The sequence below is a fragment of the Sander lucioperca genome, chromosome 18, assembly GCF_008315115.2.
Source record: "Sander lucioperca isolate FBNREF2018 chromosome 18, SLUC_FBN_1.2, whole genome shotgun sequence".
Lineage (NCBI taxonomy): Eukaryota > Metazoa > Chordata > Actinopteri > Perciformes > Percidae > Sander > Sander lucioperca.
This window is the reverse complement of record NC_050190.1, coordinates 19,679,038-19,702,044: the sequence shown is the minus strand read 5'-3', so window position 1 is coordinate 19,702,044 and position 23,007 is coordinate 19,679,038. Positions and strand designations below refer to the sequence as shown.

The 23,007-nt window shown below is 41.1% G+C and overlaps 1 protein-coding gene across 1 annotated transcript in view; it reads right to left on the bottom strand.

Annotated features, from left to right (window-relative positions):
• luzp1 (leucine zipper protein 1) overlaps nt 1-23,007 on the bottom strand; it is a 48,260-nt gene that overhangs the window by 17,840 nt on the left and 7,413 nt on the right. Inside the window, exons 2-3 of the mRNA XM_031310179.2 lie at nt 12,371-12,425; nt 112-451 (exon numbers count right to left, since the gene is read on the bottom strand). Of these exons, the coding sequence (XP_031166039.1) occupies nt 112-243 (132 nt within the window). The 5' untranslated portion in view covers nt 244-451; nt 12,371-12,425. The remainder of the gene's footprint in view (nt 1-111; nt 452-12,370; nt 12,426-23,007) is intronic.

The window sequence follows — 23,007 nt, the reverse complement described above, 5'->3', positions numbered from 1 at the left end:
CAACCAGTCATTACTCTTTTCATATAGTGTATATCAATTTCACCTCTTTCCACTCATTGCTTCTGATATGCACACACAAACAAACACTGTCTGAAGTCAACCAGTACTGACCTGCAGGTCAAGTAGCTCATCCTCAGACTTCTGCAGCTTGTTGGTTGCTTCTTCCAGTTCATCCAGTCTTCGACTGAGACTCTGTAGCTTGTGCCGCAGGTGGCGATGTGTCATGTCTTTATGGTCAGACATGGCTACAAAATACTTTGTGTTATATCTTATGTTTTTTTTTGTTCAGATTATTTGATGACAATGTTTTGGGAGGTCCACATTTGTGTGGTAGTGTTATGACGTCCTTTAGGTTCTTGGGGAAATACTCTTTCCTCTCAGCGGTCTGTCTGTCACTGTCACTTTAAGACTTTGAAGTTTGAGAGTGGTGTTTAGCAGACAAATCTGTCATCTGTAGGAGGGAGAGAGGAAATAACACTTAGTCATCCCTAATGTGTCAATGACATGTCATTTGGATTCTCAAAAAGTAGCTCAGTAGGTGAGGAGAAGGATTGCACACCAAAACAGTCAGTAGAATACTGTATGATTTTACACTTCAATCTAATTGCTATGACACAAACCATAGGAAGAGACTCAAAGAAGCGCAAGAGACGCATGTACAATAAAAACACATTCGTACAAATACAGAAACTAATTTCTCTCTTGCTACATTTTATAACAATTACAAATTTGACAAGGAATTAGTATCTCAATCACCATGAAGTTATAGTTTACATTCTTTTCACTTATAAAAATAAATATTACATTATCCGTGGTGTACCATTCATCATCATGACAAACAAGTGTGCATTAAGTGGCCATAACACACACACTGCACCTCTCTTCCTTTTTGCCACTGAACCCCCATGTATTTCACCTTGCCTGTCCTTTGAAGGAGATGGGGGTTCCAACATACCTGCACAGGCACACTGTTGTATCCAACATCGATTTATGCTTGCTTCCGCTGACAGTAGCATATCTCAATAACACTGCCTCCTTCACATACACAGCCGTCACCGCGGCAACCACAACATCACAGGCCCGTCACAGCACTACACCATTCATGGTTGAACAGGACGGATGCGATGATAAAAGAAAAGTGTTTCACTCTGCGACAGAGACTGTAAGGCAGAAATTATTTAGCTCCGATACGAGATCAGAAATATAATCGCAAAGAAGGATATTGAAGCTGCGTTGTCCTTTGCCTTGTTAATCAGTACAATTATATCAGAGGTTCTATTTCTACAGCCATTACAATGTGCCATTACCCATCTGTGGGCCCAGCATGGCTCTATGTGATGAGAAAAAAGATTATTAGCACACAGCAGTATGTCTATCGGCATGGCCTACATACATCTAACAGCTAAAGCTTTTGTCTCATGCATTATTCAGGTAGCGTGCTTTCCTAAATCCTATTTCTCCCCTTCCCCCCTCATTCTACTGAGCTTCCCCCCACTGACCGCGAGGGAAAATCGACCTGAGGGTAGGACAAAACATCTGCACACATAATCACTTATCGACCCCCTGAAAACTGGCGCCATGCCTCCTTTTTCCCCTCATCTACAATACCATGTTCAAAGATTGCCTCTCTGAAGCTACAAACCACTACATATAAAGACTACTGTAGTTTTCCTGTACCTTAAATAACTTTTACTGCTGTAAAAACATCAACTGATGCAGTAAATTTAGTAGATTTTTTGTATCTATGTGCGTACATGGTATACAACAAGGTATAACTTGCCATTAGGGTTTACTCCAGCATAGTTTCATATATTTTCTATCGTTTCATTTGGTGTAAAAAGCCCGAACCACTCTTCCCACAATTCATTAAATGTCTTATTAAACATAAACCAATGCAATAAGCTTTGAAAGTCAATATGGCAACGATTACTTTAAGAAAAAGCACAATGGGAACTCAAAGCGTTTAGCTGTAGCGTTTTAATTATGCTTTACTTTCATGAGGTCTAGTGGTTTGGTAATCTTCTCAGTGAGTACAAGACTTTGAGGAAATACTGCAACGTACATGGACTGAATAGGGAGTAGGAAAAAGAGACAAATTGGGAAAAATGTTAAGAGAAAACAGCTAGCCTAGCTGTCCACTTGAATGTGAAAACACCTTAGTCAATAAAGTAATTTTGGGCCAGCCAGGAGGGAGTTACAGTAGTCTTAGACATGAGATGACAAGAGCCTGAAAAAAGAACCTGAGCCACCTTCTGGGTTAGAAGGGGACACATCCTTCTGATGTTGAGCAGCATGTATTTGCAGATGGTAGATGGTGGTCCTACAACTACCCATTCAACAATAAAACGTCCTTTAAGTTCAGTCTTAATTATTTTGCCTTTAACAGATTTCTGATTATCTTCGGGTTGAGTTTTGGGCCTCTGCACGATTTCTGAAATTCAACAACTCAAGGAGCAGCTCTGGTTGAGGCTTGTCCTGGTTAATAATGGTGTTTCACTAGGTCCAGCTACTCCTGTCTTGGCAGGCTGCCTACCTCTCCTTTCATTCTCCCTTTATTTCTTTGCCAGCTCTCTACCTCCCTCTCTCATCTCTCCCCTCCATCTCTCTCAGACACGAACACCAGCACGGCCAAGTGGGCACTTTAAAAGAGCCGACCGTGCGTGCATAGCGACTCTGGCAAGGGCCAGCCTCTGCCAAACCAATCAACATACCTGATTCACTTATCGCAAGGCTGGGGCCTCATTAGCTACATTCGGGACAAGACAGGAGGGAATAAGAAGAATGGTGGGTGAGATGGAAAGGAGAGAAGAAATGAGAAGATGTCGAAGGAAAAACTGGGGGGAGAGATTAGAGCTGAAGAAATTATGGAGGAGTGAAGGAGGACCATGACCCACATAGATTAGTGTTCATGAACACTAATATTCCTGTATTTCTTTGATTTATTATTCATCTTCAAGCAAAAAGGTTGATGCTGTTCGGCCAAGAACATGTTTGAAAACGTGGAGAAGGGAGGGAATGAAGGGAAGGAAGTTTTGCAGGAGAGTCGCTGAGGCAGCTCAAACTGAACTCAGTTTCATTCCCCTGTTCGGTGCGTTGTTTGACAATTATGAAAAACCTGGAGGGGGTATGAGCTGCGAGGCAGGGGAACTGACCCCTTTTACGCAGACACATTCCTAATGACGGACTAACCAGGGCACTGCCAGTCCCTTGCTCTGCCTTGTCTGCTCTTAACCAGGCCACTCACAGGCTCTCTCAAAGCCTTCTCTCTGCAGAAGCCCATTCCTAACCAAGGCATTGTCTAGGTTTGATGGCAAGGGCCCAGGGAGTATATACAAATATTTCTAAGATGTTACTTTATTCTGTATCAGGATAATTTGGAGTCCAGATTGGATTTCAGTGAACATATTCCTGCGATTGTCTTTGCCATGTAAGGTGATTCAGCATCTGTAAGTAAATTCACAACCCCATATAAATTAAAGAGAACACTGAAAACAGCTTAAACTCAAATGCTCAGTCCACTACTGTACGACTTAACAGCTTCCACTTCCTGAAACCACCCGGCCACCAGCTTCTGCAATGTTGACTATTGTACCACCTTCAGGGAGTATTACAACTGGAGTTTAAGGTTTTACATTTCAAATGTATGGATTTTGTTAACTTGAACATATTTTCTAGGATACTGGAAATAATACAAACACACAAGCTAACCACATCTATAAAGAAACTGTAACACTCATTCCCTGCAGGTGCAAGTGTTAAAACTGCAGCAGCCATTACTTTCTTTGCCTATAGGAGGCAACATCAATATGGCAACATTTGCAGGTCTAAACTGGTTCTGCCACACACACACACACACACACACACACACACACACACACACACACACACACACACACACACACACCAAGGTTACAATCATACACTATATCATTAGGGCTTTAGCCACTCTCTTCCTGCCTGCCTGTTGCCTTTAGTACATTCTGTTCTCTCCATGAAAAAGAGAAGGAAAGAAAAAGAAAAAGAAATCCCCTCTCTCTTGCACTTGACGTTGGAACTTATGGGTTTGAAGCTCTTCTGCCTCATAAACAGTAGTTAATAAAGGGCTGCAGTCCAATCAAAATGCCTCAACCACATCTTCATGTAGGGGGTTATCGTCAGTTTGCATTTGTGGATATGTGACAGTACTTTGCGTGCATGTGCGTGTGTGCGTGCATGTGCGTGTGTGCGTGCATGTGTGCGTGTGTGTGTGTGTGTGGAGGGACGACTGCAGTGGATGGATGCTGGCGCAGCACTGGAAGCCACAAGATGGTGGAGACCTGATGCTTGGCCTGCATTTTTTCATTTTTCCAAGAAAGAGAAAACCGGCATCCCATAATGTTCGGTTTGTCGTTTCCTGTGCTGTCATGTTCCTTTTTTCTCTGTTTTTTTTCACCCTTTCAGTTTTGCACAGCTTCTGGAAAAATGGTAAAGAAATGAAAAGCAGTGTTGCATTTCAGCAGAAAAATGGATAAGGAACTAAGGTCATGTGGCGTATTCATTAGAGCAACCTGAAATGGGATGGGAATACCTACTCTCCTTGGATTTTTCCTTAAAATCCCAGCTGAAATGACAACTTACGGTATAAGTATTGAAATGTGGCGAAATAGTGGGTAAATAAAACGTCGTCTCTGGTAGAAAAATAGATTTGTTTATGGAAGAGGACATGGAAGTTAACCACAATACCACTAACGAATAAGCAGATGCTTTCTGTTTGTTAGGGCAAAATCACTTAAGGTTAAGATATTCCTTAGTGACATTATTTCCCTTTTTTCCACCATTCATCTATCCTCTTAAAAGAATAATATAGAAACTGAGTTGATACATCACAGTTTTGCTCCATTACTCTTGAGGGTCTTTCCTACAAGGCTTTGCTGCCAATGACTGGAAATGATCAGCATGGACACTTAGCTTCATTTCAGTTTGGATTTCCTGTCATTTGTTAACAGTCTGAACTCATTTTACAATTTAAGAGAAACAGTGGCTCTTTATGGTTTTGAACACAGGGAGTTACAAAGCCAAAATAACAGAGCAGGAAGAAAAAAAATGAAAATGAAGACAGTGCAAGAAAAAGTCTATTGTTGGGTAAGGAAGCTGCTGTCTGGATTGACCAGACATCAACAGCCGAATATCAATCCTATGTATAAAAAAAAAAAAAATGTATTCTTTATATCTGGAAATTGTGAAGTACATTTTTTAAATAAAAGTCCCTATGACATTCTTACATACATGGAAATACCTGTAAGTTGCAAAGAAGGTGGATAACATGCACAACTAACCCCAGTTTGGTACAGGTGCAGGATACAAAAAAAAAAAAAACTTGAATTGATGCAAATAAAGCACACACACATACACTGAATCATGAAAGGTTATAATAATAAATATGACTGTAAATCTTAATAGCAATGCACTATTCTTCTGTATCCCAAAAAAGAAAGTGAGATAAGGTCAAACTTGACACCTTTAGGCCAGTGTGGTCCAAAGGTGAAGCTTAAGATGAATGTTGTCCTTATGACAAACATATATGTGAACATCATGATCAGTTTCAGATGGAAAACGTGGCTGTAAAGTAACAGTTCTCTCTCCGGTCTTAGCCCAGTAACCCAGAGCCTTTTCTAGGTCTCTCCTCCCCTCCCCTGTCTGTCTACATCAAGAGTCTTGTTGCTGGGGCTTAAAACCAGCACTGTGCTTATGCAAGGGGGCATTATAAGAATATGAGAGAAGGAAAGATGGGGAGGGGGATAAGAATTGCCAGGGAAAGTTGGAAGAGAGGGTAAGACAGACATGACAGAGAACAGGGAGAGCCAGAGGACTTACGGTGTCTGATCCGTCAGCTGTCATGCAAGAGTATGATGGTTTTACACATGCACTACATGTTTGGCTTCTCTGTTTATGACCTAATTGCAGATGTAACTTTGAAGAGGTTGAATCAAACTCAATGCCCTCAGAGCTTCTCATCCCGGCTCCTGATCTTGGTGGCATAACAGTAAATTAGAGCATGTTCTTGATCAAACATCACCACAACACATAGGAGTACTTGCAACATTCACTGTTGCTGCAACAAAGAAGCAGAGCAGGGGAAGAAAATCAGATGCTCTATTTAAAAAAGAGCAGCAACCGAAAATACTAGCCAGTCAGTTGCTAGCTAGGCCTCGGGCAGATCTACAGCCAAGGAGATCTGGAGCAACTTAAATGTAATCAGTTCTGATAGAAACACAGAATATCACACACCAGATGGATGCTCACCAAAACAGGTCAAAGATTGCTACACTCGCTACATTTCCATGCTACTCTTCTACCATTCTTCCAGTCCAGTTGAACACTCGCCCCAAAACGGCACAAACAAAAAAACAGTCACATCATTTGTAGTGTATAAAGCTAACAATTCGTCTAAATCATATTCAGTCTCATTGGGTTGAGTTGTACTGTATTGGTCTCAGCATTGAGTCAGTTAGGGCAGCAACAAACGGTTGTTTTCATTATAGATTAATATGTTGATTATTGTACAGTATAGCATACATACATATTAATATGATTAATTACATAGGACTTACGGTATGATTAGATTAGATTAATATGATTAGAGATATATATATATAAAAAATACAAGAAAAAAAAAGTCCATCCCCGTTTATTAAAGTCCAAGGTGACAGTTTCGAATGTCTTGTTTGACCAACAGTCCAAAACCCAAAGATGTTCAGTTTGAAATTAAACCAATATTCACAACAGAAGCTAAAAGGGGGAATTACTGCTTGAAAATTGACTTTAACAATAAAGAATGTATTAAAATAGTTGCAGATTATTTTCCTGATAACTGATCCCATGTCAAATTATGTCCAATACACAAATGATTCCAGACGGACTCCCAAACAAACATATTAGCCCAAACGTATGTGTCCATTCTCAGACCATAATTAAAATGTCCACTCGCTGACTGTCTTAAACCTGCTATAATGTATAAATAATACTACTGTATGTATGTATATATATATATATATATATATATATATATATATATATATATATATATATAAACAGTACTTTTGCCAATACTTGATGAAAACACAAATGTATGTCCCATGTGACTTGCCGTCATGTTTCCATGAAATATTTTCCAACTCTAATCCAGCATGCCCTCAGCCTGCTGCCCTCTGTGTTTGAGGTCAGAGGTCACTGACACTGTAAACATGAAAAATACTCGACACAACACTGGGGCAAACAGGAGTGAGGTCCTCATTAGGAGAGCATATTGTGTTGTTTTGTACTGCAGCTAAGCCAAACCAAACTGAGCTGAACTGCATTAGCCTGACCAGAATGTGGGAAATGAGAATAAAGCGTTGTTGCTAGTGTGGTTTTTGTACGGATAACAAAAGACCCATGGATACCTCAAATATGGGAGACAATGAAATGTTAATAATATTCTCTAACAAATGAGTTACTGAAGTCAGACTTAACATGAGTGAAATAAATGCACTTGAGTCGTGCTTAGTGAGTAATGAGTAAAAGCCAGCTGCACAAAAAACTAAACTACATTTAAGAATAAAATGCGTCAAGGCCATACATTTTTATTTTAATAAGTTCAGACTTTAAGGGTCAGTAAACTTCTGCATGGGTTTGCAATCACAGAAAGTCCCAGTTGTGAAGTGATGACAAGAAGACTCCAGTAGGAGACACAACTGTCCAACCACACTGTGACATTAATATGAGCTGTGATCAGATAGGATGATCAGAGAAGAGAGAGAGAGAGAGAGAGAGAGAGAGAGAGAGAGAGAGAGAGAGAGAGAGAGAGGGATAGAGAGAGGGATAGAGAGCGAGAGAGAGAGAGGGATAGAGAGAGAGAGAGAGCGAGAGAGGGATAGAGAGAGCGAGAGAGGGATAGAGAGAGGGATAGAGAGAGAGAGAGAGAGAGAGAGGGATAGATAGAGAGAGAGAGAGAGAGAGAGAGAGAGAGAGAGAGAGAGAGAGAGAGAGAGAGAGAGAGAGAGAGAGAGAGAGAGCCTGTCAGCATCTCAAATATCTGGTTCTGCTGCATCAATTTTTAGACTTTTTTCAAACTGTCTATCGTGAGTCCAACAACATTATAGGTTATAGGTATAGGTTTGCAGTGCGCAAAGATCCTGTGATACGATCAAAAGCTCCAGAATAGCTACAACATTGACCTTGTGGTTAGCTTGCTTTGATAACAAAAGAGCATCATTCTGAATAATTTAACTGAAGAGAAACTCTTTGACCTCCCATTAACACAGTGTTTTCTGACCAACACCAGCTACCTATTTAAAGCTATGCTTAATAGCTGTTCAGACACTCTCGGGTGTCAGCAGACGTCAGCAAAAACGTTATACGACTGAATGAGTGCACACACACACACACAACGATAAACTGCTCAGGAATATGTGTGTGTGTGTGTGTGTGTGTGTGTGTGTCTCTCAACGTTTCATACCAATAAGAGAACATGAAAACATCTCAACATGATGACACTTGTCAGACTCAGCACTGGGTTACTAACAGTCTGTGTGTGTGTGTGTCTGTGTGAATAGTAAGTATGAGTCAGGCAGAGAAAGAATGAGGCGAGGCAGACAAAGTTAAGAGAGAGCTAAAGAGTGATAAGAACAGAAAATATCAGACTTCCTCCTATACTATTTGTTTGTCTCTTTGTTTATGAGTTAGCACGATGTCGCAAAAACCTTAAAATAAATCAATGAAATCTGGTGGAAAGCCAAAGAAAAAGTGATCTGTGTGGGAGCTAGTTCCAGGATTTCTTTATATTGCTAGATGTGTTCAAAAATGCTTTTCTCTCAAACTCCTGCACTTACATAGATCAAAATAAAAAATCCAGATGCTTATTAAACACATTTTCCAACACATTTTGAGGATTGTGCAGCGTAAGGTTAAAGAATGTAAATTAAGCATAGGTTTGTGGCACATAACACAGCAAACAAATCATGTAGTAAACTATATGTGGTCAATGATAATGTAATTTGAATGTAATGATGGTGGTGTATTTGACACTTTAAAAAAAGGCAAGTCAGTCTCACAATTAAAGAAATGACTTGTGTGGGAAATTGAGCTGGAAGGTCAGCAATTATATATTGTATATTTCCTACAGTGAAAGGTAGAGAAGAACACCATCTTATTACTATTTATTATTTTCTTTCCTCATGTTCTCTTTTTCTCTCCTATTTACCATCAGTCTCAGTCACTTGATGTGACCTCTACCTCTAAATACCCCCCCAAACCCTCCCATTTCTGCTGCTGCATTCCTTCTGTTTCCTTCCCTTGCCCTTCGTCCTTATTCCCCTGCATTCCTGCTGCTTTTATACATCCTTGCCACTGTGCTTAAGAGAGGAGGAGGTGACGGCTGATCATCAAATTCTCCAGTGATGATGCATCGGGCATTTTACCAGCCTAGCCCCCTCTGATGGCTGGCGACAACTGCCTACCAACACTGTTGATTAATAGACACATCAATAGCTCTCAACATACAGCCCTTCAACCTTCTGCCTGGCTGCTTGACATCCAGCTCATTCACTGCTTTCCCATCCTAGCAGAGCACACAGTTCCACACACGCACACACAAACACACGAACACACACAGAGCTGGTTGGCGGAGCTTGGCAGGGCTTCATCAGCCTGAGCCTTGGCATTAGCTGCCTGCTGCGGCTGAATGGAGACCTCAGTGGCTCTCTGATGAGGAAGAAACAGAACACAGAGAGAGAGAGAGAGAGAGAGAGAGAGAGAGATGTAGCAGCGGAAAAGCTTAGATAGGGCAAATTTGCAGAAATGTATCTAATAATGCGAAGTAAGCAAAGAAAGATAGAGAGGGAGGAAAACATACAAGCAGGAGGGAGAGAGTGAGATAAAGGGAGTGACTCCACAGAATGCAGAGCAGGTAACTGCCAGAGTGGATTACTGCAGCAGGAATGCAGCACTGGCTGCAGGATGGAGGTAGGGAAGAGGAGCAGGATGTAAAATAATGAAGTTATATATCAGACGTGAGATACTGAATCTAGAGCTGTAACGATTCCAAATTTTGCTGTACAATTAATTGTATCGGAAATAATTGCAATTAACAATATAACTGTCTCTTTCAGTCAAATTTAAAAAAAAAAAAATTATATTAATACATTTTTTAAACAAATTAAAGGATCCAGGATGCATCTTTTGCTCACTGTTATGTGACTCAGATAATGTAATAAGACAAATTCATTCTTTTAAAAGGGGATGTCATTACATCCCCTTTTAAAAGAATCAAGCTCATGATGTGTGATTAATTGTATGAAAACCCAAAGTACAAGTGGGACGTGCCTTTAGTAGCAGAACACTGACATGAGAAGCTCCTTTTCCTGTTTTACTTTTCTTTGTTAGTTTCGGACTATTTAGGATGAATTCAGCTCAAGCAGGATGTGAACTAGCATCCGGAATAATAAGTACATGTAAATGCAGCTCAGTGAAGATGCACAGAACACGCCTTGGCCACATATTGACCTTAAACTGTTGTGTGAGCAGACAGCCAAGTAGACATGGTAAGAGAGTGACACATACTGTATACTGTCTCTGCTTACTAACCTGGCCTGATCACACACACACGCAAGCTGCTTTCCCTGAAAGCAGTGTGAATGTTTATGCACTTGAACGCACTGACCCATATGTTACAGAATATATACAGTATGGTATATATGTTTGTTTGCCACGCTAATGTGACTTCAGGCTACAGGGAAGGAAATGCGGCGCCAGCGTTTGTGCCCAACAGGAAACAGACTCACAAAGAGCAGAGGAGGGGCGGAAGAGGCGAGGAGGAGGAGGAGGAGGAGGAGAAGGAATAGAGCAAAAGGTGAGCAAATCATTGAATGTGTCTTGGATATAATATTTATATGTATAGCTTGTAAGGGGGACCCCGAATAGTTGACTATTTGATGATTCCATCTAAGGAGTCTATTAGACTACCAATCTCATAGTTGAATAGTTGCAGTGTCTGAAAATGTGGTTATGAAACAAAGGATCGTTCCATTCGGGCTATATGGGGGTGCAGAATGCCTCATTTTACATAGAGCTGCTTGTTTTTTCTCAATAAATCATGATATACAGCCAATTTTGGTATAAATACCAGCCTATTAATAAAACTGGTAATAACAATTAGAAGTAAGTGTACTCGTGGACAAAAATCTGAAGTGCTGGTACTCATTTCAGGCAATGCCTATAATAAACTAAACTGAACTAAACTAAATAAACATTATCAATGCTGTGAATCGATTTTGTCTGACTGGCAAACACAATTACACGAATAGCTATACTAAGGTATCTCTAGGTTTTAGAAAGCCATGTTTTTCTTTTTCTTTTAAAGATTATTTTTGGGCATTTGTAGGCCGTTATTCGACAGGACGGCTGAAGACATGAAAGGGGAGAGAGGGGGAATGACACGCAGTAAAGGGCCACAGGTCGGAGTCGAACCTGGGCGCGCTGCGTCAATTTTACACAGCATTAAATGTGACTACAATAAAAAAAGACAGCAGGAGATCGATACATTTTAAGAAATAATCAACATTTTGGGAAAATGGACTTCTTGTCTTTCTTTCTGTAAGTTAAATGAAAAGAGCTAAACCACTCTCATGTCTGTGCGTTGGAGCAAGGAAGCAATTAGCTTTGCTTAGCATTATCCCTCTGCTGCTAGAAGCATGGGGAAACAGCTGGCATGGCTATCTGTAAAGTAAAGAAATACTCTTAAAAAAAACAACAGTCTGAGGTTAGGGTTAGTTACGTGCTGTAACTATTCCTTGGCAAACAACACACCGACTTTCCGGAGTCAAAGTTGTCAGACAAGCAGCGCTATAACTGGAAAAGCTCTGTAGAGAAGTACTAGGGAGACAGAAAAAAACTGCAAACTGTTTTTACATTCACTTTCTCTGTACGGATTAAACAAATACGATCAAATGTCTAAGCTTTATAGGTGCTGGTAGGCGTATTTTAAAACTTTGCTAAACACCAGACTTGCTGTTTCCCCCTTTTTTCCGATTCTTCATGCTAAGCTAAGCTAATCACCCCTCCCCCCGGCTCTACCTCCATACTGAACACACGGACATGAGTGATATCAATCTTCACTCTCGAAGAGAAAAATTAAAGACCAACCATATTTATTAAAATGTTTAACTATTCCTTTGAGAGACATAAATTACAATTGTGTTGAGTGAAGCATATAGATTGCATAAGGTACGAACCCTGCATTAGGGCAATATGTAAATCGTTCACTGCAAACAGACATTCGGTGACCCAGAGACACCCCGAATATGTGCACAAACAGGAAAGAGCAGAAATGAATCAATATGAATGCATAACTTACATTTTAGATCCTTTTGGCGGTCGCACGTTAAGCTCCTCTTCGCAAAGTCTCCATCCTGTGGTGTAAAACACACAAGCAGGGCATAAGGTTAGTAAATGCACACACAACACACAAACACACACAATCTTTTACCCTTGTTATGTTTGGCAGTTGGCAAGGCCCTGAGCCTGTGGCTGGGCTGACAATGCAGTCACTGTGGGGGAGATTGTTCACAGTCAAGCTATCGGGCTAAAGAATGAGCTAACTGCTCAGATATGGGACACATTCGGAAGGCTTTGCAATAGACTCATGCATGAGCAGACAAGTAGTGTTTGGCCACGACAACAGAAGGCCCTATTCAGTTCTCTGAGGAGGCACACAAACACACACGCACCATTATCATAATCATCATCATCCTAGAAGCTCTCATCTGCTTCAAAACATGTGCATGTGCATGTGCATGGTCACACACACACACACACACACACACACACACACACACACACACACACACACACACACACACACACACACACACACACACACACACACACACACACACACACACACACACACACACACACACACACACACACACACACACACACACACCAGACTTGGAGCATTCCACTACAGTAGCATTCCATATGTTTGGTTAAGCACAGAGAATCCAGATTTAAGACTGAAGTCTGGACTGAATTTAAAGGATGAGAGAGGGAAGCGGAGGGAGGGGGAGAAATGGGGAAGAGGAGGGGGAGGTTGAAGGAGAAAGGGAACATTCCTGTGAACTGTAAGCAGCAACAGCCCACTCTGGTACAGAAACAGGAACATTGCATACAACATACATTGAAGAACGGACTACTAAGTCCAGGAGGTGCTCGGAATAATGGAAAGCTTGAACATCTACAGTTTCACTAAGGAAACTCAATCAGCTGAGGAAGTCTGTGTGAGACGTTTAAAAGCTCCAGAACAAGCAATCAAGTAATCATTAAGTTGAAAAAGATTTCGACACCTGTACATTAAGACTTTTACTATAACACGGAAGAAGAGGAAATGGGAAAAAAGATGCAAGAAAAACTGTTGTAAAAGCATGTAGGGCTGCAGCTAATGATTATTTTCATTATGGATTAATCTCCTGATTATTCATGCACTTCATTAATGGATTGTTATTTGAAAATAGGGGAAAATGCAGCTAATTTCCACGTTTTTTTCTCATTTTTCCTCATGTTGACAAGTCAACACGTTATTTCTGCTGTCAGTTTAAACATGTTTTTGGCCCCTTTGGTCTGCCATAAAAGGTTACGTCTTCATATTGATGATTTTTTTTCAACCAACAGTCCAAAACCCAAACAGCTTCAATTTACCACCACAAAAGACGAGGATTAATCTGCAAATACTCACATTTAAGCAGCTGGAACATGACTTTAAAGAGTAACTTATTATCAAAACTGTTGCAAATTAATCAACTTATCGTTTTCAGCTCTAAAAGCATGAAATATTCATAAACTGTTCAGAAAGAGGGTTCTCTTTTGACTTAGAAAGAGGGTTCTCTTTAACTGAGAAAGCAGAGGCAAGTGATGTGCTCTAAGACACTTCGATCATGTAAGTAGCTACTGATGGACGGAAACAACCAGTCTTTTAGTAGCTCCTGCCACTCTGAAGTCCTGTCTGTGTCATCCTTTCTCCATATCTTTTCTTTACAAGAAGGAGACAGTCCTGCTGCTCTGGACTTAGCTTTGTCATGCGAGATTCATGAGGACAGCGGCACAACACCGGCACAGGTTTGCTGAATCATCTGATGTTCTCACGCTACACCACAATGCTTCTCGGCTGCACTCAACAAAATGTGTTATTGTGCAGAGTGCAACGGCAGCTTTTTGGTGTGCCGTGGGATCAATAAAACACTGCTTTTAATGAAAATATGTGATTTTACAAATGAGATTCGACACATTCTTAGCAATCCAGAAGAAGCCAAATACCCTGGTGACCAGAGACCACATGTTTGAATGTGTTGTTGGGCTGCGTGTGTGGAGAGGGGGTCGGAGCCATTCATTCAGACAGTTAGCCAACCCGTAACCAAGAAAAACAGCTGTCTCTTTCTCATCCCTTGCTCCCACTTGCTTCCCCTCACGCACACCGCATCTAAGGATGGGGAGGATTCATTCATTACTCAGCAGAATAAAGTGAAACAGTATGAGGTGGCACGTCCTCCAGGGTCGTCTCTGAACCAGCCGTCAGCTCCCTTAACACTTTTTGTCATTTCCAGCACAATACAATACAATATTTACATGCATATGTAACATATGAACAGAACTTAATCAACAGAACTTAGGAACTTATACAGTCTTGAAATAATTATGACTGATGAGCATATTTTCCAAATGCATGCAATATCACACACAAAATAATCCAGATCATATCATCACATTATTAATACATTTACAAACCATAATACCGACATTGCCCAGCCCTAATATCTTTATTATCTGATGTGGTAACCCTATCCATTATCTGGTTGTTTTTTTTAATGCTGAATTTAAACTTTTTTACAAAATGATTTCAGTCAAAAATGAGAAAAGACAATCAGAAATGAGTGCACCCTTTTTACTCAAAATAAAACACAGCAACCTTTAATAATTTTTTGGTATTCTGTGAAGAGCTAACTCATGGTTCTGGACCATATTCTATCCATTTTCATATATATTCAAAAACAGATATTCTGTGACACTGTGTCACTTATTGCCTGTCCTGACAACATTATCAGGCTCTGCATTGTACCAAAGGAAACCTGTACAATCTGTGTCACTCTGTGATATGATGATCTGTCAAAACACCTCTGTCCCAATGTCATCAAGAGACATTTCTGTATCTTTATCGATCTAGTTGTATTTAAGCACTTCTAGTCCTGGCCCACAATACATGTCCAGTAAGTGTGCAACTATTACAAAGCAACACAATATTTCTTACCTAACTACAAACTTAACAATGTGTTAAAAGAGCACAAATAACCCTCTCCTCCCTTTTCACCTTTTCATTCTATATAAACATTTTTATTATGTTAAGTTTATCTTTGAGTGCAGCTTTATCCCACCTACGTATAATGTGATAAGTTATCACACACACACACACACACACACACACACACAATAATGCTTCACTTCAATACAAGCACAGAAAATGTGACATTCACCAACGCTTCCAAGAAGGAGAAACTCTGTATGTGCCCATTAGTTGGGTCTTAATTAATGGCAATGTCTCAAAGCAAAACAGAAGCATGTGAGTGTCAAAAGAAAAGGACAGAGGAACCACGGCGAGTAAAACAAGAGGGGAAATAAGGGAGAATGAAAGAAGGGGGAAGAGAGAGATCATGTTCAATTTCCTCCCCTAGAGAACATTTCAAGGCCTGAAACTCCATCCTGGGTTCCACTGGCCAAGCAGGCCTCGTTTGCATGGGAGCCCATTTCCTGTGTGTGATTAGCAGAAGGGAGTGTGTCTGTCTGTGTGTGTGTGTGTGTGTGTGTGTGTGTGTGTGTGTGTGTGTGTGTGTGTGTGTGTGTGTGTGTGTGTTGCGCGCATACTGGGGGTTGCAGTTCAGAGAGGTCTGGGGTTGTTTTGTCTGCTTGGGGAGGAAAGGAATGCCCAAATCAAACACAGTGAACAGGATGCCTAGAGACAGAGAGGGACAAGGGAACAAGACAGAGTGGCAGAAAGAGTAAGCAGATACACAGTGAAGAGAAAGATGGGGAGAGACAGGAAGCAGTCAGAGATCTAGAGAGTAGCAGACAGAAGAAGCTAAAAAACAAAAGAAAGGTGGGAGCACAAGAGAAAAACTAACTCCCGCTGACTCTGCTAGCCTGGGCTAGCTAGCCAGCTGGCCGGTCAAGTTTTCGGTTGTAAACATCAGAGTAAACACTGAGGAAAAGGTGGAGAAGATGAGCTCAAACTAGCAAGACCATCTCTGCGGCCATGTCATGATGACGAGTCGCTCATCAGGATAGGGACATCAACTCACTAGCCTTCTGCGGACTCTGCTAGACTGGCTGGTCAACGTTTTCAAATGTAAACTTCAGAGTAGACACAGAAGAAAAGGTGAAGATGGCCATCAGCTACGACCTATGGCTACGATCCCGACTACGTAGACAAGTAAGTCCATCTCTGTGTCCATCGCTATCAAAAGGGGGCAGAGGCAAGTGTGGAAGAATTGAACACCGACATTGAATTCTCTGCTGGGCATCCTGCTAGCCTGAGAGCTTGGTGGCTTTGCAAAGGATTGATGTTTTTATTCGCTGCCAGTGAAGACTGCAAACAGCATTTCTCCTGCTGCTATTTGCATTCTAGCTGAGCAGCAAAGGTTTTGTAAGAATTGGTCTACAAGCTGATGAGCTGTCAAATAGAAAACCATCCACCTCTTTAACTTCACCGTAAACCTGCAGAACCTGTCCTAATATCTAATGATTTTCAGCCCTGCCTGTTCCACAAATAACAGCTGAGGCTTTCGCACACTACTGCTGACTACACAGATAGATTAGTGTCGACTATTTTTCATTTATACAACAAACAGTAGTATGACAACTAGCAATGTCACAGGACACCCTTAACAATATAGGAACCTCCTGGCATGTAAACTAGGCAACATGTCAGGAGTCTTTAAAAAGGTCAAATCCACTATAAACAAGACTTAGAAAAGGAGTGCCAGTCTGCTGAAAAAATCCAGCAAATGGGATTTTAAAGCATTTTGAAGATGTAGTGTCTTGCTCAAGAACACTTAAGCAAAGTCAGCACTTGCTGGCACAATAGTTCTTAGGATGATATATCTAAGGATGATAAAGTTGTTCATACACATCAGGGTTGTCAATTGTTAAAATTGACAAATTACTGAATAGATGCTAATCTCTATCTACTATCTATCTATCTATCTACTGATAGAGCTAAACATTCTCAGTGTATATGCAAAACAGGTCGAGCATTGTACTCAAGCAGAGGCATTCCCAAAATGCAGTCACTCTGACATGGATGGATAAAGGTAAATGCAACTGCCTTACAGCTACACAAGCTTGACACTTACATGGCAAAGTGGGTTATGCTCAAGTTAATTCATATACATGTTGTGTTAGTTTAGTAGAAGTATTTTTTTTTTTAAATACACACATTGAAGACACTATGGTCATGTGTATGTTTTCTGGCAATTTGCGGGTTTTACAGACCTGGGAAAACATTTGAAACACACACAAAGTTCAGTTTCCAAACACTTCCTTCTGTTGTGTGTGTGCGAGCTGGACCCTGCCCATGCAGGAGTGAGCCATTCCTTGACTGGCAGAGCAGAATTGATAGGCTGCTATGGTTTCCTTTTAAGGTCAATTGTGTCTCAGATGCTTGGCATGGCTGAGAGTGTAAGATGCTGCTAGCTGGCTGGCAGGAGAGAAGAAACACTAATTTAACTGCATTCTTCTGTGCAGTCCACACCTAGAGAGAGATGGAGGAAGGGACGCAGGCAGAGAAAAAGATGGAAATAGAAAGAGTATTTAAGACAAGTGGGAAAGAGATAGGCAACAGGAGGTTGCAAAGCAAAAGATTTGAAGAGGTTTAGACAGACAGAAGAAAAAATGTATGACTAGAGGGTGAAAACAAAAAAGGTAAAAACTACAGCGAGTTTGTCTAAGTGGGTGGGCGAGAGTTGCTCTTTGCCACGGGCACCGAGCTCTGCTGTACCCTTGTTTGCCGAGGCGGTCAAAACATGCCACCACATGTGGTAGGCCTGTTTGTCAAGGCCACAAGAAGAGCGTATACACATACACATATACATTATACAAGCATACATGTCAACCCACGTAGAGACCTAAACTTCTCACAGTGTGACAAACCATGCTGTGTAAATCATCCCATGGTCTCAAGTTCACATTTGATTCCAAATTCGAGGAGAACAATCCTGAGAAGCGTACTGTACCCTCTCACTGTACGTTACTCTGAATAAAAGGCACCAGCTAAATGTCTATAAGGCAATGTTGAAATATTCTGCTGAAGAGGGAAGGAGAGAGGAGGGGGGCATGGATGGCCAGACCGGCTTAGCTTCACAAATAAACCCAGACCTGGGAGAAAGAGAGGGAGCCAGCTGAAGGTTGGATCATAAAATATGCCTGGTATTCCATAATGTTCCACAGTGCACAAATGAGCCACTCAGGGACTTGGGAGTGTTATGGGATTCCTGTGAGGCTCCTGTGTCTGAATGTGTCCACATGCGCGCACACACACACACACACACACACACACACACACACACACACACACACACACACACACACACACACACACACACACACACAAACACAAAACTTAACTGTTGCCAGACATTCAATGCTATACCAGTTAAAAGTGTGACGTTCGATAATAAAAAGGTAAATTCAACTAGATAAATAATTACTGTCTTTACTATACAGTTAATACAAACTACAATTTGGTTAAATTGTGTCTTTTGTTATACAAAATCCAAATGTTAGCACAGGGACCACCGTGTGTGTTATCACTGAGTGGTTCAATGTGTTTTGGTTACTACAGAGATGCTCCAGTGATTCGGGCTATTTTAAACTCAGAAAAAGTTCTGAAACAATTAGTCAGTTAATCAATAAATCAAGCAAAGATTTCTGAGAATTTACTGCTTTTCTTGGTTTTATGTTGTAATGAATTGAATGATTTGGGGGCTTGAACTGTTAGTCAGACAAAACAAGAAATTTCACCCTGGACCTTCACAACGTGGGATGAACATTGCACGGTTTCTTGTGTTTTATGAACCAAACAAATCGATTGAGAAAATGAGATTAATCGATAATGAAAATAATCATTAGTTGCAGCGCTAATTTGAAAACATCCTCGTGGGCTCTGGGAAATGGAGGACATTGTTTCACTATTTTTGGACATTTATTTAACTTAATTAATCGAAAAGACTATCAACAAGTGAATCAATTAAAATAATCATTAAATGGGGGAACTTGTAGCCTTTGTTGCATGTCATACTTCCCTTGTTTCCTGTCTGACTATTACACAAAGATGAAAAACAGAAAACAAAAATGAACTTCTTCTTCTACCACTACTACAAAAATATTGGACATGAAAGGGTTTCAAGCATGCCTCTTGAAGGAAAAATTGCACTTCGGCCGTAGTCTATTTTTATGGCCTCGCCATGGCTCACATTGTGCCGCTTCACTTCCCCTGGTTGGGACAGCTAGCATGAGAAGGAGCAATGTTGGCATGGGGGAAAAAACGGCCAACCCAGCCCTTAACTGCCCTTTACAAAAGGCAGCAGTGTAGAGATCTCCTCCAAAATACAAGAGAAGAGGGGGGGAAAGGGTACAGAGGAGGGGAAAGAGAGGCTGAAAATAGCCTTGCAGTCGGGGTGCATGCATCAGCACCACAATGATAAAAGCTCCTAAAACCTTGCTAATGCATGGATGGATGGATGGAGGAACGGAGGGAGGGATGTCTGTTGGAAAGAAGAAAAACATCTTACCAGTTTAAAAAGGAGAGTAGGTGAGAACAAGGGACAAACAAAAAATATAGGAACTTAGTTAAATAAAAGGTCATGTACATGACGAAGGTTGTGACAAGTTTTTGAAGGTTTATAGCTTCACCAACCTATTGTAGAACTGTCTACAAAGTAAATAAGTAAAAGGAACAAAAAATAAAGTTAGGTAGAAACACAGCACATAAGACAAAATAGTCGGGGACGAGAGAAACAGAAGAGGGGGAAGTGAGCAATCGTCAGGTTGCCATGGCATCTGAACATTCCTCTCTCTCTGAGAACATGTATATTTTTTGATCACAAGAAAAATAATCTGCGAGAGGAATTTTATTTTGAGAGCCGCCCTGGAGATCCAAGGATTATAACAGGTCAGACATGAGTATGTGAGAGTGTGTGTGTGTGTGTGTGTGTGTGTGGATGTGAGTGTGTATAGCCCTAGTACAGTTGAGGTGGAGGAACAGGAGCAAAGACTATCATGAGACAGATCATTTGCAAAGGAAGAGCATGTGAGGATCCAAACACAGACTGTTCAAGTGAACAAACATTCACACCCACACACACTGTACAACAAAGTGAATTTATGAAGGCCACTTTTGAGGATGTTGACACAGGTATCACAAGTTCAAAGTCCATCTTTCTTTTCACCAAACTTCTCAGTCTGTTGATTTCTTCCGTTTGAAGTGAATAAAAAAAAAAAAAAAGCACGTCTACAGCTCACCAATTTATATCTTGTTTGTTTAAAAAAGGTACAAAAACTAAAGTGTCAAAGCGTTTTTACAGAGTTATGTGTCAACATACAGTATATCTTTTTAGTTGAGACCAGTAACTTCCTCTCTCCTGGTTGCCTGCCTCTGTCTTCAAAAGACTATTTTGTATGCATATATCTCAAATTTGAAGTTATATTCATTCAGAAGGTCAACACCATTTCGTGAGACTCACTAAGAGTACAAATAGATGACAAATTTAATAGCAAATGCACCTGCGGCCATCTGTGCGCCCATGGGCATGCTGGTCTTACAGGGAGGTGTGTTCAGGTGCATTCTTGGCGTATTACTATCTTGAGGCCACGCAAAGTGATCGCGCCATTGACCAACAAAAACCTGGTCTAAAGTCAATAACGCAGCATTTCATTGTTATTTTAACAGCGCATTAGTAAAATGCGCCTAGGCTCGTACACAGCGCGTGCACACTATGCTTGTTACACACAGGGATGCGCAGCAGCACACAAACATGCAAAAGATTAAAAATAAATATATTACAATGTGAAATAGTATTATATGATCCGCTTGCACGCTTTCACTTCACGCACAAGCAGATCAGTTTCTTCTTCTGAAAATCTCTCCTTCCTGCTTAGCAAATCCGCCATCATAATAGCAATGCGCCAAGGTACAAACGCGCCTGGCATTTAGAAGGGAATGGGAGATGACACTGATTGGTTTATTGCATGTTACACCCAAAACACACCTTTGATTAAGTACAACCCTTTTAAACCATGCGCCTGGCGCACGGACCCTTTTTTACTCTGTTAAACTAGCAAAAGTGGATTCGTACATGCCCTAAACGCACCTGCGCCAGGCGTTTCACGCCGTGCAAAAAATAGGGCCCAAAGTGTCTTAGGCCACGGCAACTTTATTGCTCCTTGGCATAGATTCTAAAAGTCAATGCGGCTCTACATTTGGTGTTTTGATGATGGTGGAGAGTTCTGTTTACAACATTGATCTCTCATAGGTATTCAATTAGCTTGAGATCTAAATGACACATTGTTTTCATACTCAAACATTTCATTCTGTAAGCATCTGCAGTTGTTCTGCACTCATTTATTCAGGTTTTTCCTTTGCGACAGTTGTGGTGGTTCCCTAATCATAAGAAAAAATATCAGACGCATCAAAGCACAAGACAGACAGCAGGCACATTTGAGGTCGTCTCTCTGGGCCTAACCCAGAAACAGCAGCATCAGAGTCAGGACATAAACACAAAGTAGAAGTATGTGATATTCTTATTTTTTTTTTTTATTTTTTTTTTTTAGATTATTTTGTTGGCATTTTTAGGCCTTTATTATCGACAGGACAGCTTTAGACATGAAAGGGGAGGGATATGGGGAATGACATGTATCAAAGGGCCGCAGGTTGGAACCGAACACGTAGCCGCTGCGTCGAGGACTGAGCCTCTGCATATGGGCACTCGCTCTGTCATTTTGAGTCGAGACGCAGTAGAATAAAGGAAATGTTTTTCTGCAGGTTTCAGAAATGTAAGGATTAAACCGAAGTTTTGGCTGGTTAGAAATGCATCCGTACACTCTGCTCCAACCCAGTCCTCAACACAGACTCAAGACCTCACGATGAACCTGACCTCTGCTGAGCACTGGACTGGTACCGCCGCAGTGAACTCCTGCCAACCACTGTCACGTCAGTCAGTAGCCATCCGACTGCAAATAACAGGCTAAAACATCATAAATTCTAGGGGAGTGAAAGCAGTGAATATAAGGCCACAGAAGAGAGGTTGAAAGAGACATATTACAGTTCTCTGCATATAAACACTCATTCAATTGTAGTGACGGTACCCAAGACATACAAACCCTGCTGCTGGGTGAAGGACTTTGGTTCAACATTTAGCCTTTTATGGATATTATTGAGGTTATATACCTGTTTTGGGGGTAAGACATCTGTGTCAGTATGTAGGTGGCATGAGGAGGTATTTTCGAGTGCAGGATGTCCACCTTTCTTCCCCTCCCTTGATCATTGTTTGTCTGGCTGCTCGGCCAGATCTCGAGGAAGAAGAAAGCATCATGAACCAGACTGGAATGGCTCCTGAAATATGCCAAATATGCCCCTAACCCCCCTCCTTTCCTGAAGACGTAGGCCTGCTTGCTAGCCCACCCTCCTTCCCTTCCAGCCCCCCAACCCACAGCATTCCTGCACTGTACTCTGCATGCTAACTTACCATCACAGATGACTCTCTCACATAGAAAATGTTAAGGACATTAATAACACAAGTTTCCACCCAGCTGACCCAGACATGCCTTTTAAGGGTAAGCAGTTCAGATTTCTCTTTTCGTTTTGTTCCAAAAATACTCCTGGCCCAGGCGGGAGAAGTGGGAGTGACAGGGTCTCCTAGTTAGTGAGGTGAAAAGAGAAGGAGAGAGTGA